The sequence below is a fragment of the Triticum dicoccoides genome, chromosome 7B (assembly GCF_002162155.2).
Source record: "Triticum dicoccoides isolate Atlit2015 ecotype Zavitan chromosome 7B, WEW_v2.0, whole genome shotgun sequence".
NCBI classification, from domain to species: Eukaryota; Viridiplantae; Streptophyta; class Magnoliopsida; order Poales; family Poaceae; genus Triticum; species Triticum dicoccoides.
The window spans coordinates 637,056,171-637,071,434 of record NC_041393.1 but is presented as its reverse complement, the minus strand read 5'-3'; the positions used below and the strand labels follow the sequence as shown (position 1 = coordinate 637,071,434).

Below are 15,264 nucleotides of genomic sequence, written 5' to 3'. Positions count from 1 at the left end.
CCAACGTCTCCATTGCCAAGACCACCGTGGCCGTTTCCACGGCCGCCGCCATTGCCTCCATTGACGCGGCCACCACTGTGGCCACGGCCTCCGCCGTTCCTGCCGCGGCCGCCGCTACGAGGAAAGCCACCACATCCGCCTCGAGAAGCAGCGTTGGCGGAAGGGTGCGACGATGAGTTCCCCTCGAACATGGTGAGGCGGCTCTCAAAGCTGATCAGCTGGGAGTAGAGCTCGTTCAGCTTGATGGGGACTGTCCTGGCGCAGACCGAGGAGATAAACGACATGTAGTCGAAGTCAAGCCCAGCGAGGATGTACGACACCATGTCGTCGTCGGTGAGTGGCTTGCCGATGGCAGCCATCTTATCGCCAAGGGCCTTCATGCGGCCAAGATACTCGGCGATGGTGGAGTTTCCCTTCTTGGTGGTGGAGAGGGCGATCCTCGTGTTGACGGTGGCTGCCTGTGTCTGGGAGATGAAGATCTCGGTGATTGCAGTCCATGTTGCTGACGCCATGGTGCAGTTCACGATCTGAACCATCACAGGAGGTGAGATGGAATTAAAAAGGAAGCTCAGAACCTAAGAATCTCTAGCCCTGTCGATCTCGTACGCCGGGTTGGGCGTATTTGTGGGCTTGCCGTCCTTGTCAGAGAGGGTTGGCACCGGTAGTTCCCTCTCTGGATCAAGGTAGGCAACCAGCTGGGCGCCACGGATAGTGGCTAGGGCCTGCGCATGCCAGACGTTGAAGTTGGAGCGGTGGAGCTTTTCAGCAATGGGGATGAGGACGGATGGTGCGGCAGCGGTGGAGCTTGAGGACGACATGGCGGCGCGAGGGAGATGTGTTGTAGAGGAGAATGGCTCTGAATACCATATAAAGATGCGTGAAGCGTATGCATCTGCAGGGACGCGTTATGTGTTATATATAGGCAAAGGATTACAAGGTTAGTTGTTAGGTAGTTGATGGATTGATCTCCAAGTTATATCCTATACAAGATCTATGAGACCGATCACAACAACCTAACAACCTGGTACAATATGCAACACCATCCTTATCTACACATGTATACGGTTTATACAAGATACAGTATACACATTACATCAATACACTTTAACATCCTCAGTTACCCTCATTCCGTTTGGTGTTGTTACATAATAAATGCACTTTTGCTATGTTTTCACCAGGTCAAAGACGATTGACCATAACGGAGGCAATGCGTGGACATGTTTCCCCTCCTTACATGTGTGTCATTTGAGAAACGTTTAGCCTTACCTCTCCCTTCCCATTCTCCCCGATTCCTCCCTTCCTCTTCATAAGGCCTAACCCTGGTTACACGCCTCAGCTCTGATTCTCTCCCATTCCCGTTCGTAACTCATAAGCCACCACGCGTGCACGATGCAATGAGCAAGAGGCAGTTTCGGCTGAACTAGATCAACGATCGGAGGGAGGAGGCACGATGCAGTGCAGTTTGATGTGTGCCTTCAATCTTTCTTTCTCTTTTACACAAGCCAGTCCACATATTGTCTCAATTACGGTCAAACATCTTTGGCCCGACGAAAATGGAGCTGAAGCGCATTTACGTAACACCATCAAAGAAATAGGGGCATACACGAGGATGTCAAAAAATCGAACGAGGCTCCCCTAACATCACGTTGATGCACGTTTGATATGTACTGCAGGGTGCGGTTGAGCCACTGACATGTGGGCCCGGAAGCTGGTTGGCTCACATGTCAGTGACCCAACTGCACTCCGCAGTATGTCAGGGGAGCTCAGTACCGAAAAATCAGAGGGGATCGAGAGTAGTGAGGACCAGAGAAAAAAATCCCTTCAATCAATAATCCACCCTCTGCCGACACCGGTCCATCTTTACTTAGGTGCTAGGCCACCGACTTCAACCAGACCACACCTGCTCAGAACTCCATATCAAACGCGCATCAACAGTGGCCAGGGAGCTACGGCGCGGGCGCCGGCGCCGGCGCTCTGTGCAGGATGCTCCCGGCGTACACGGCGGCCTCGAGGATGGAGGTGATCTCGTCGGCGACGTCCGTGGCGTTGCAGCGGTTCCCCTCGAACGTCGTCAGCACGGCCTCCACGCCCCCGCCCGCCGCCGCCGCGGCCGTCCTCACGGTGGCCACGCAGTCGAGCAGGCTCTGGTTGCACCACATGTTGAGGTAGTCGTCGGTGGTCTGGATGCAGGCGTCGTGGAGCATGCAGCAGGCGTCGAGGGCGTCGCAGGGGGGCTCGCCGGGGCACCCCGTGTAGGACACGCCGCAGTACTTGCCGTACCGCATCAACGGAGCCTCTGATACACGTAAGCGTACCCTCTGGTATGAGTGAGAGACAGAGAGATGGCGGTGCATATCGCAGTCGATCGGCCGCAAGCACGGACGACGTACGTACCTAAGGTGCCCGTGCAGTACGCGGACTCGCACGTCCGGCTGCACTTCTGGTCGTCGTCGCCACCGCCGGGGCTGGACGGCGGCGGTGCAGTCCCGAAGATGCCGCCGCGGCCCAGCGAGCGGCCGGCGGCGGCGAGCAGCAGGAGGAGAGGGAGGAGGCGGCGGGCGTGCATTTTTCACCGTCTGATTATGATTTGGCTGGATAGCCAGAAGGAGGATGGTGGTGAGCTAAGAGCTAGCTCTAAGCCTCCAACTGTTGGCCGTGGATTAGTACATGAGTGTGCCAGCGTGGTGGTGGTTTTGGAGGTTCAACGAAGTGGTGTTTGTTGGTGGTAGTGGCTTTGGTGGCAGTTTGGTGGCGCCGTTGGGAAATTGGACGGGTTAGTTCAGTTCAGGTGTTCAACAGTAACTTCCCGCAAAAGGAAAAAAAGTAGTGACTTCAAAAGGCAATGAAAGAAGACTATTTTTTCTTGAACCTGGGATAAGAAGACGGTTCTTTTGACAACGAATTATTGAAAGGAACCGTGTCTTCTTCTGATTGTCTGTTACAAGCAAAAGGCCAGGGGATTAGGCTAGCTCAGGCATCGTCAGAATAAAGATATACCGTTGTTCGGGTTGGTTGTTTTGGTAGTTCAACGTACTCAACGGCATGGTTGGTTCGTACTACGCTCTTGGCGAGGTAGGGTGATCGATCCCCGTTGGTGGACCATGTGAATGGATGTCATTTTGGATTAACTTCATAATGATATTGTCCCTTTAGCCTTCTTGGTACTTGTTACTCGCGATCTATGAGTTCGGTGGAAACTGGACATTGGCCAGGTCCAAGGCATAGTTGGCCTAGCTAGGAGGCTCTCATGGCCACAACAACTTGACGTTTGCGGTCTCGCCCTCATCGATTTCGTAGTTGGCGGTGTTGTCATCCGCCACATGTTCGATGGGCAGGAGCCCCTAATCGACACCATCGATGAGTGTGGATCGGCGGCCGAATTTCGTGTTCTGACCCTTTTTCGATACAAATTCAGTACCTGACCCCGGTTTCGAAAATTTTCGAGATCTGACCTTTTCGCTACCGCCACGGGTTCTGGCGGTAGGGTTACACACGCTACCGCCAAGGTCCATGGCAGTATGGTGCGACGGAGGGCGACGGCCGCCGTTTGCCCGAGCTGACGTGGACAAGTAGCCTACCGTCAGGGACCCTGGCGGTAGCGTGTCTAACCCTACCGCCAGAACTCGTGGCGGTAAGGTGTGGCTGGTGTTTTACCTTCTAAAGTTTCTGCAACGAAATATCGAGGTGCCCTGGCGAGAGGTATGTTCGTCCTACCGCCAGGGTCCTTGGCGGTAGGGTCCTGTGTTTTATGGTTTATAAGTTTAATTTTGCTTCTTTTCAAAAACAATATAGACCCTAAAATATGAGCTCACATTTTTTTTAGTGATTGTTTCTTTTGTAAAGTTTTATCACATAGTTTCACAAAGATAGCAAAATATGAGCTCACAAAGAAAGCCAACAAACGGTTTCACATAGTTTGTTTTGTCACAAGTTTCACATAGTTTCACAAATAGCAAAAATATGAGCTCACATAATAATAAAGGTTCCACATAACAAATATCAAACAGTTTACACATAGATTCATAAGTAGAAAATAGCAAATAGCAAACTTATCCACATAGTTTGACAACCCCTACTAAAACAGAGATACATATGCAATCGACATTTTTATGGGGCGGACAAACCTCCCCCCCTCATATGTTAGGCATGGCCGTGGAGACAGATACGGCAGCGGATCCACCGGTTCAGGCGGAGGCGGAACGCTGGTCGGCATCCGACCGTTCAAGCAGTCCCACCTTGCCTTGCCCGCTGGAGTTTTCGCCTCCGCCCTTGCCCAGTTGATGATATCGAACGCCGATGCACTTGGGGGCGGCATCCTGGCTCTCTCCTCCGTATTGCTCTCGAAGTAGATCCTCCGGCCCAAATTGCGCAGCTCCCAGTTGGAGCGTTGCTTGGCAGATCAATGTTCCATTCCTGTCGTTCTTGGGAGATAGTTGGATCTCCCTCCATCTCTGCAATCACTCTCTTCAACTCCTTCACGCTCTGCGCCCAACACTTCTGACCATCGGAGATCCGTTCTGCCCTCTTGTGCCACTGCACTGCCCTCGTCTCCTGTAAGAACTCGTCTGAAAAAGCGGTCACCGGCTGCAGAAGCTCGGGCCAGGACTCGTACACGTACGGAAGTGGCAAGCCGAACGGGTCGTGTTGGAGATGAAGGGGCAATGGTTGCGCCATTGTTGCAGACCTAAACATATGGATCAAATAAATAAAATACATATATCAAGATATGTCAAATGCAAAATCATACCATATCATATTTACTCCAACCAAATCCACTACTTGCATCATATGTTTTTTTTACTCCAATATGCATCATATCAACATGTTTACTAAAGAACTAAGAACTAAGAACTACAACTACAATCATACCACTACTTACTAAAGAGCTAAGAACTACAACTACAATCAAGCTAAAACAATCTTAAATTCAAAAATATGAGGGATTTGAAGCAAATAATGCGTCGAATCGAAAGCAAGTTTGCAAAAACTAATGGGAGGGATCGGAGGAGCTTACGTTTCTCTCTTCGGGGTCATCTCGATCCGCAAAAACGGTGAAGATCCGAGGGGAAGAGTGGAGGAGATGAGAGAGGGAGAGAGAGGGGCGAGTTGGGAAAGAAAAGATGAACCAAACAATGGGGGGAGGGGGAGGGGCGCGGGGTCTCGGGCGAAATAACTGACCGGATCCTACCGCCAGGGGTCCTGACGGTAGGGTTAGACAGCATACCGCCAGGTTCCCTGGCGGTAGGGTGTGACGGAGGGGGACGGCAGGCGTCTCCGCGTGCTGACGCGGATTACTACCCTACCGCCAGGGCTGCTGGCGGTAAGAAAAAGGGTCATATCCCGAATTTCTTTTCAACCGGGGTCAGATCCTGAATTTATATCTAAAAAGGGTCAAAACACGAAATTTAGCCTGGCTCGGCCAACATCACTAGGGAAGGCGGTAGGGAGCACGCACGGTCACCGGAGGAGGCATGTAGGCTTGGGGTGCCATCGATTTCATCGTTCGCGGTGTTGCTCTTGCTCATCAAACCTGTGGCCACACAAAAAAAGAAGGATTGGATTGGCACTGAGATATGTTATTGTCTAAAGGAACAGGGAGTTGGCCACTCCCTGGCTCCGTTACTCAAATGAAACCTGCGGTCAGGTCCAAGTAGCAAGTTATTTTCCTTCCGTGAGCAAGTTCAAGCACAACGTTCAACGCACTACAAAGGTTCAGAGATATCTCGGCTAGCTAAGCAACCTAGAGTCCTTGCGCACATTTAATCAAGATCTACAATAACATACCCTTTTCTGCTGTTTCACATATATACTTTGGGAGTAAGCAGGCAGCTTCCATCTTTCTCCAAATAAATGGAAGGTACTTTACTTCTTCGAAACACATTAGGAGTTTAATAGCAGCAACAAACAATGGACACATTACATTATGGGAGTAGCAACACAAACGGTATCAGCAGCTGTACTGGCAAACTATCTCCGCTATCGAATAACTCAGAAATTGATTACATTAATCGACTTGCTCAAGGTTTACCAGCAAGTGCAGTCCCAGGTCTAATTAATAACCTAGAGGGGGCAGTAAAGAGAGAAAAAAAACAATGTAAAGAAGAGAAAATCGGAGGGGAACAAAAAAAAGACACTACAGAAAATTACAGTATTATACACAAAATAACCTAGGAGGACCACCCAGCCTTTTTCTGTTGCTTAACGCCTCTACACAAATCTTTAGAATGCATGGTATAATCAAGAACGCCTTCCACCTTCTGGCAAAAAAATGTTGAACACTGCACAAACCAATGAGAAGAACTCTTCTAGACAGGAATCTCTGGTTCGACACGTCTAAGCCTTGCCTTTCCTTTTTGCATCTAATGCCTGCATTAAATTCAGTTTCAGTCAGTCACAGAAAAGGAACAAAAAGATTTAAAGGAGCCAGGCATCGTAAAAAGCAAGCCGAAATACCCTACACAAGAGATACCTTATTCTGGAAAGTTCGCATGACCAATACGATCAGATCACGTAGCCTGCACAAGTATCACTTAGTCAGATAGTCAGATCTATGAATTTTCACCGTCTGTGAAAAGAAACATTAAACAAAAGGTTAGAGGTCGAGAAGGTAAGGTAACAGTTGGCACCTAACGTCATTGTCCTCACTATTGGGCTCCGTTATTCCCTGTGTATTAAATGGTAGATTTACACCCCCAGAACTTACTAACACAAACTGAGTAGTCCGTCCATTGGGAATTTTTGTCTGCGAAGAAAAAATATATAGAAAGATCAAATTATATCTGTCAGGTGCAATCATAAATACTGAGTGGATAAATGTGCCTGTCAGACATTGTACCTGTAGATCTGATGAATATTTCTCGTCGATTACAACTTCATCCTTTTGACTGAAGTTTATTTGATATCCAGTTCGTCTAAGGACCAATGTGGCATGTTCCCATTCTTCAGGCGAATACCCCTGCTGTGAAAGGAACGCATATCTAAGCCTTGACTTATAGTTTAGGAGCAATTTTGCTATCGAACTAATGAGTCATTTTTTAGCATAACCATCTTGGCAAACTAGATGCATCGTTAACGAGCTAACAATCCGAGGATGCTCTGAGCTTAATGCTGTCAATTTTGAACAAACCACATTAACAACAATTTTTGCCAGCCCTACTCCTGGCCCTTATATTGTACAGAATACCCTTAATCAAATCGAGGAACTGTTTCAAGTCTATGCTTCTAATTAAAAAAAACTAGAAAGATGCCGGTCATTTCTTCAACTTTGAAGTGCTAACTCTGTAGTTTATCAAACACAAAATGTAACAGTAGAATATTGTAAGCTCTCTCATCTTGTCTCTCCGTAGATGGTGTGAAAAGGTAGGGTTAAGCATCATTTCTTTCAGGAAGCACCATTAATCTCTGGTAATATTCCCGGTTGTATATGGAGGGCCACAAGTTTAAGCTACATCAACAAAAACACATAATAACTTGTAAAATATGATTGATGGCATCATCAAGAAGCCTTCCAGGTGAACATTCTGTTAACTTCATAGGGTATCGAATTTTATTTCGGGCAGATTGACGGAACACTTCGAGACATACCAGGACAAAAACATCAAAGTCAGCTCTCCCCCTTGAAATACATATATTGATATCATTCTGCATTTCTTGATCTGCGTAATATAGAACGGAACTTGGATAATTCTAAGAAAATGAAGTATAAACCAAATGCACAGCTATTCTAACAATAGTTCACAAAACTTAAAAATGTATGTATACTGCACCTCATCATTTTCGAAAAAACACAAAGAACTAAACCTAAACCCGATATTATCATGTGTGACAAGGTATGGAAGATTACCACAAAACCCTAGATTACCCAAAACACTAAACCCCAATCCTATATTACCACAAAACTTGAAAATACAAGTTCACTAACTTTGTTGGTCTTCAGGTTCGTGCTTTTTTAGACCTTTGGTTTACTGTATGTGTAAGCATTGCCATTCCCTTTAAGTTCTTTTAGAGGTACAAAATAATGACACAAACATACATGTTTCCTATCTATAAGGTGACTATAAGTCTGTAACTCATTTTCCAACAAAATGCACTTTCCCACAAGCATGTTAGTACAAAAATGCAAAGAATTTTAATCATGTCTAGAGTAATAGTGTTATTCGAAAAATTAGTATAAGTGTATCACGGCCCTACCATGGAAGAGGGTATGTACTGTCTATCGTTATTTCAAATTAATTTAGTGTTATTGAGGGGTTGATTTATCAAACATGCTAAAACATAGAAAAAGGCATTTCATGTAGATGAACTTCCACTTTACCAACAAGATACAATGGACTACTAAATACTAATCAGTGTAGTAGTGTCTCGACATTTTGTAAATTCAAAATATGAAAGTGAAAATGCAACAATTGCAAACGTTGATCCAATAATATTAGAGCACAGCATGACAATATAACAATACATGCTGTCAGGGATGCAAAAGAGGCAACGATATATACATCATAAACTTACCACAAGTTATCTTGTTCTCATTGTTAGCAAACTCCCTCACCAAATCACCCTACAATCGAGAGGAACAACTCATCAAACTCAGATCCCAAAAAAGAGCACTATGAGTAAAACAAATTCAGAACTATCAACATAACAGATTCATGTATCAGTACTGTACATAATTTCATTTCGGACCCAAGTATTTGGAAACAATTTGCATTTCTATCAGCTAGATAATAAATATGATAGTCTGCAAGCTAAAAGGAACTGCGAATGAAAATTAACATGGGAACTTCCTGTGCAAACTATCAGTTTTAGAAAAAAGGAATCAAGAAACACAGGATAAACAGGTTTTGTAAATAAGCCAGATGGTTATGGGCTTATGCCTACATCAAATCAAGAAATAGCACTTTAAATGATAGTGTTGTGCTTTACAAGCTATTCAGTAAGCAAATACACACACTGATGCATCAAATGATGAAACAAAAATAACAAAACAAAATCAGCACATCAGGACACCAAGAGAGTCAAAAATAACCAAACTACTCCCTCCGTCCCATAATATAAGAGTAAAAAACGCTCTTATATTATGGGACGGAGGGAGTAGTTTATAACAATGGATGGAGGAGAGTTGGCAAGAATATATAACAAGAGAAGACGCAAAATGCTTCAAAACTTGAGGGTAGCAAATCAGGTTCAAATCAAAGATAGTGGTAAAAAGATGTGAATATTTCTAATCGCAAGACCAGCATTTTTAGTAAATACAAGGGAGAACTGGCCCTCCATAGTCAGTTTGGTCAACTTTTTTAGTAAAACTCAATTTGCCAAAGTTGCAGAAACTATTTAGCTTTAGTTTTTTTCAATGTACTGCAAAAAACATCCCCCCTCAATAACTTTGCTAGTTTCAACAGAACAGTGCAAAAGAGTCCGAATTGTTGCTGGGAGAAATAGTATCTTCCTAAGTGGGTCCTTGGACAAACTTTTTCTATCAAAAGTTGTGTCTTTGGTTCCTCCATTGCGAACAACTGTTGTTCTATGAGGTGTTTGGTATCTTCAAGACTCGAGTACAACATCACATGGGTACAATACAAAATTATCCCTAAATTATAGTACTTGTTAACAACCTGGCGGCCACTATCGTCCATAGGAGTGCAGTCTACAGCAAGAAGAGTGCCAACATCATCTGCAGTAACCACATAGTCATACATCGTAGCACCTGAATTGCAGAAAATATAGAGCTAGTCAATATAGCTACTTTTTCTCTGAACATTATCACATGGGTTGTAGGACAAAATTCCCTCTTTACCTTCAATAGAATACCTGGTGCCATCTTCATGACAGCGAACCCACTGAAAACAACATTCCCAAATGAGAAGTTTTATTGCAGGATTTCTAAATTCACAGCAAAAAGATAAAAGAATCACAATCCATAGTCAGAACACAACATACCTGGAAATTACAAAGTGTAGTACCATTTGTAGGGAAACCACATGCTCTTAAAGTAGATCCTGGCCTAGGATCGCCGACAATTTGAAATCCCTCAATACCAGGTAATGGATCACCTATGTTAAAAGTATGTATATATCAAAGGATAATCTAGAATCTTTTCTAGTTAAAATATTAGTTATTAATTTACCATCAGCTGAGTACTCTTGATTATCATTCCTATAGAACTGTGAGTCATCATCTAATCTTGCTTCTCTAGGACCAGGATTTTCTTCGAAATAATTAGAGTGAGTAGCAGCTACTATATCCCTGAAAGGCAGTGCCAGGCAAGAAACAGAGATCAACGTTCTTCCATAAAACAACAACAACAACAACAACAAAGCCTTTAGTCCCAAACAAGTTGGGGTAGGCTAGAGGTGAAACCCATAAGATCTCGCAACCAACTCATGGCTCTGGCACATGGATAGCAAGCTTCCACGCACCCCTGTCCATGTTTGACATATTTGACTGGATAGCCGTTAAGTAACATAATTTCAAAATCTAAACTAAACATACTGATTAAGCGTGGATCCATTGTATATTTGCTCAGCATGTCGATCATTTGGATCTTGAGCATACTGAGGGAAATTGTTCCTGTTGGGGTCCTGTAAATAGGAAACAAACATATGTAAATAGGCTACAATGTTGAACAAGCTAATTGCAGGATCATGTTATCATACCATATTGTAAGATGAGGAAGTTTCATTTCTCAACGGAGTTGCTTGTTGAGGATTGGGATTATATATGTTTCCAGGTTGATTTATATCACCTAAACTGTCCTGGATCAGTATAATCAGTCAACTGGGTGCCTTAAAAACCAAATATTTTAGTAGATACTAAAACCATTAGTAACAGGCTTCAGTAACATAGAAGGTAAAAAGGCTGTTGTAATCAGCAATTAAAGACACAACTACACATTCAGTCATGCAGAGTCATACACAAGCTATTCAGCAAACCAACATACTTCAGTAAGCATTTGTTGAAATGAAAGTGGTACTGACTATAATCTGTTTTTTTGTGCCAACTTGATTAAATCACCATTTTTTATGTAATTCTAAACTTGTGAACTATTAGCAGTCTTGGTGATGCACAAACACAATCCATATGTGCCAACAAGGAACCTCAAATAGTCAAAATAATTCAGAGTTGAATACTTCACCAGCTTGAAGATGCATAACTGAGCTGAGCTCACTTACATTTAGCGATCTGATCTTCCATTGCATCTGTTGGTACAAGCGCTGAAAATTGTGGTCAAAAGAAAGATATCACATATCCGTGCTAACCACTGGGCATTGAGTTTAAAAAAGACACTGGTAAACGACTCCATCATAAACACTAGACTAAGCATTCTGCATCAAGCACAACTACACAAGAACTGAGCCAACCAGAAAACCATGGTGGTATAACAGATGTCTTAACTAAGATAGCAAAAGAGAACTCCAGTCCCATAGAGCTATTATGATGGCAGTTAAAATCACATACATATCTAGATGCAGAATATGTTTGACTTAACGCTTAACAGATAAGAGAACCGAATTCTTCACTAACAAACAGGCCTTTAAAGTCAAACCTTGTAATGAAAATAATCTTTGTAAACAATATAGCACGCAGCCACTAACTGCCCTGTTGTGCCTCAAGTCGACAGTACATTATACTTGATAAAAGGGATAAAAATTAAGATGAAGTTTATGTAACGATGTGAAGGTATCTATCAGAGAATTCGGGGGAATCTATTGTTGAGCTTTTGATAAGGAGTGGATCCGTTATATCCATATTAAGTCTACACTGACATCAATAATATTTCATACCATGTTTAGTAAACATTGTACATTATATAGCAAAACAAAGCTAATACAACTCTAGCTCATGACAAATAAATCAATGTTTATGAACCAAATCATTATTATTACCATCCAAGTAACAAATAAACTAATTTGGGCAGATACAAAAGTATGTATGTACTTCCTAGCAAGAACAATTTGGAAGTAATTGACCAAATAGGAGTTACCTTTGTAACAGTTGTAATGGTTGAAGGATATATTTGAGGTGGGCGAACATCATATTCTGCTAACATACCAAGCAATGAAGAAGTGAACAAGTAAAGCTCTTCTTCCTCACCCTACAAGGTTTCAACCATAACTTCTGAATTCTTAGAGACATTAAAAAAGCATGTACTACATAATCGAGTTCATATTAAATGGTTGATAACAATGAACTGAAGTTGCCTGATGCAGCAAGCTAGGACTACAGCTGTATATGCCACTGCAAAGTTAGTGGCATAGAATAAATGTCACTCAAAAACTCTCTGAAATGCAGGCCAGGGAATCAGGACCCACTTAGCATTTTATCTAAATCACAAAATATTTTGGTCGGATGCAATTAAAGATACGCGATCATGCAACAGCAAGAGTAAAGAAGCTACAGCATCTAAAGAAAGTAATGCACAAGTTTGTATAATTTTGGCACCTTGTTATATGTTATAATGCTGTATTTAATACAGTAATGAATAGTAAATTACACGCAATCTTGAAACACCCAACCCTTTATAAAAAAGGGCTGCCTGGATGACTAGGCATATTGGTGGTAGTAGTAGCAAAAATGGATATATCATAAAGAGGCTTGAGCATACATTCTTGAAATGTACAATAGCACCATACTTTTAGTTCATTTGCCAATCTCATATTTTCTTCAATATGGTTTTTTTTCTCGTTCAGTTGCTTCAAAGCACCAGATATAGCATCTTCCTGCCTCTCGTCAACAGCCTGTCATAGTAATATACTTTTATTAGCACAAGACTTTACAGATTGGTTGTGCAGCAAATGTAAATCATATCATTCATATAGACCATCCTCAAGTCCGCAAGCTTCCTCTCCAGAATATGTTTTTCGCTCAGCAGCTGCAGCTCCTACCAACACAGAAAATAATAACTGCAGTGGGTTACACAGAGGTGGTAAAAGAAAAGGAAAGGACAAGGCACTTTTGGTTACAAATATGGTTAACTGATTCATAACTTTTAACATCATACCTTGAGAGATGCATCAGCAATTTGTTTGCGAAGCAGCAGGATCTCTTCTTCCTGTGTCCGTGATCTAATGTAAAGCTCCTGCAAGAAAACATCATCAGGTTGAGAGATTGGAGCAAGTTCGGAAGATGCGGTAAATAGAAAGGATCCCACACAGTTACCTTGGTTTCAGGATCCATCAAACGAGTATTAGGATCTTCTGCAATTAAGTCGTTGCGGAGGGATGCACCCTGGAGCTGATGCCTGCCAGTACACGACATGGCCTCATTTCTCAGAAAATGGAATACAATCTAAGAATACACCTAGAACAGTTAACTTTCCCACAAGTAAAGGACCTGACTAGAGTGTCGGAGTTCGGAATGAAGGGTTTAGCATCACCATTTTGCAAGCCATAGTCCCTAGCAGACAAGGCCACACTAGTCCTGGTGAGCTCATTCCCGGCACGATGATCTGTGCCAATCAAATCAACAGGGGCATCAAATGGATCTCGCATATTCTCCTCCCGCGATCCTCCTGTAGAAGATGAGATCACCACGTTAACCTAACCAAACCAAACTGAATGTTCCTCAAGACTCTAACCTGAAGGTCCTGAACAATAATCACATGCACAGATACGCAGACAACCAAGCGATGTTTGAACTTCTACATGGGTATCAAACAACCAAATAGTCTTTCGCTCCCAATGGACCACAAATAGTCTCTCCCTCCCAATGGACCAGTAAAGCAAGGCATTAAACCTCCCATAATTTCTTCCTCTATTCCCAAGCACCTGTTTCTGGAATCCAAATTTTCAAACTACAAACAACATTCACTAGATGATCACGACCCAACAAATATTACATACTACTATCTAAAATTGGCCAGAGAAAAAATTGAGCTCCAAAACTACCATATAATTTCTTCCTCGAGTCCCAAGCACCTGTTTCTAGAATCAATTTTTTTTCAAACTCCAGACGATGTTCATACGACGATCACGGCCCAACAAACATCACATACTATCTAACGCAGGCCAGAAATAAAATTGAGCTCTACAACTACCATATAATTTCTTCCGCAATTCCCAGGCACCTGTTCCTAGAATCAATTTCGTTTCCAGACCCCAAACGACGTCCACCCGACGATCACGAGCCAGCAAACATCAAATACCACCTACCGCAGGACAGAGAAAAAAAATTCGAGCTCCAAAACTAGCATTTCTCAGCCAAGCAATGCGTCACGGGCCCAGCACGGCCCCGTGACTAACCTTCCTACCACTTGCGCACGAATCCAATCCGCAGGGCGAGCAGGAATAAAAATATAAAAAGCACAGGGCCCTTCCGCGAAGCGAGGGAATCACGGCGGCAGCGGCGGCGGCGCTGGTGCGAAGCCCGAATCGCAGCTACGGCGCGGCGCCCGAATCGTGGGAGGAGGGAGGGGGGTTTCGAGCGCGCACCTGCGTCGGGGTAGGGTTGGACAGAGAGGAGACGGGCGCGGCGGGGCGGGGTCCTTCGAGGCGGGTTCCGGGAGGAGACGGGGAGGGAGGCCCGTCGTCTCCTTCCGCCGGGTCGTGCTCTGCTTCCGCCGAGGAAGCGACGAGGAAGGGAGGGGGGAGGGGCCGGGGGTGGAAGGACGGCCAGCGAGTGAGAGAGAGAGAGAGAGAGAGAGGAATGGCAGCGAAGGGGAGAGACGGGTACGTGCGCCGTGGAGAGTACGCGTGGTCTGGGCCGGGTCGACCCGGGTGGCGCGGGTTCCACTGAGCCAGATTTTACGGGCGCGGGCTCCACTGGTAGCTTCGACTCAAGCGAGCGTACAGTGGGCCGGCCCAAGGACTGTTAGGTTCGTTCCATTTTCTTTCTTTTCCTCTTCTTTTTACTTTTCTTTACATTTAGAAAATATTATATGTTTGAAAAAATAATTTACTTTGAATGTTCATCACACATTTAAGGAAATGTTATACTGTGGTGTACAAAAAAAATTGATAGCATTAAAAATGTATGTCACATTAAAAAGATATGTTCGTGACATTTAAAAATAATGTTTATACAATCTAAAAAATGGTTTGTGTAGTATTAGAAAATATTTTGTACCATTCAAAGAAAAAGTGATAATTAAAAAATCACGTGTTTCCAAAAACATGTTTGTGGTATTTATTATTTTTAAACTAATATAAAAAATGTTTGTGTAGTTTGAAACATATTTCGTGCATTGGAAAATGTTCAAATTGTATTTGAAAAAAATAACATGCATTTGAAAAAAAATGTTTGAAAATGTATTTGAAAATGGGCATGGGG

The 15,264-nt window shown here is 43.6% G+C and overlaps 2 protein-coding genes and 1 pseudogene across 7 annotated transcripts; all 3 read right to left on the bottom strand.

Moving 5' to 3' along the window:
* Positions 1-202: 202 nt before the first annotated feature.
* Positions 203-341, bottom strand: LOC119342439 (annotated as a pseudogene).
* A 1,131-nt stretch (positions 342-1,472) lies between these two features.
* LOC119340301 (probable phospholipase A2 homolog 2) lies at positions 1,473-2,641 on the bottom strand. Its single transcript, XM_037612194.1, has 2 exons — positions 2,395-2,641; positions 1,473-2,296 (listed from the first exon to the last, which is right to left on the bottom strand). The coding sequence occupies exons 1-2, from the start codon at positions 2,564-2,566 to the stop codon at positions 1,947-1,949; spliced, it is 522 nt and encodes a 173-aa protein (XP_037468091.1). The 5' UTR covers positions 2,567-2,641; the 3' UTR covers positions 1,473-1,946.
* Positions 2,642-5,892: 3,251 nt separating this feature from the next.
* On the bottom strand, positions 5,893-14,630 carry LOC119337012. Of its 6 annotated transcripts, none has more exons than XM_037609112.1 (20): positions 14,427-14,629; positions 13,330-13,507; positions 13,156-13,237; positions 12,998-13,075; positions 12,818-12,877; positions 12,630-12,734; positions 11,981-12,091; positions 11,169-11,210; positions 10,653-10,751; positions 10,489-10,577; positions 10,124-10,242; positions 9,937-10,049; positions 9,794-9,836; positions 9,612-9,670; positions 8,509-8,557; positions 7,585-7,655; positions 6,836-6,958; positions 6,627-6,742; positions 6,470-6,515; positions 5,893-6,366 (listed from the first exon to the last, which is right to left on the bottom strand). In XM_037609112.1, exons 2-20 carry the CDS (start codon positions 13,485-13,487, stop codon positions 6,334-6,336), a joined length of 1,596 nt encoding a protein of 531 aa, XP_037465009.1. In that variant the 5' UTR covers positions 13,488-13,507; positions 14,427-14,629; the 3' UTR covers positions 5,893-6,333. The 6 variants fall into 6 exon arrangements, with proteins under 6 accessions (XP_037465009.1, XP_037465008.1, XP_037465006.1 ...); XM_037609111.1 differs by having other exon boundaries at positions 6,836-6,955; positions 9,612-9,703; positions 14,427-14,628; XM_037609109.1 differs by having other exon boundaries at positions 9,612-9,703; positions 14,427-14,627.
* Positions 14,631-15,264: the final 634 nt, after the last annotated feature.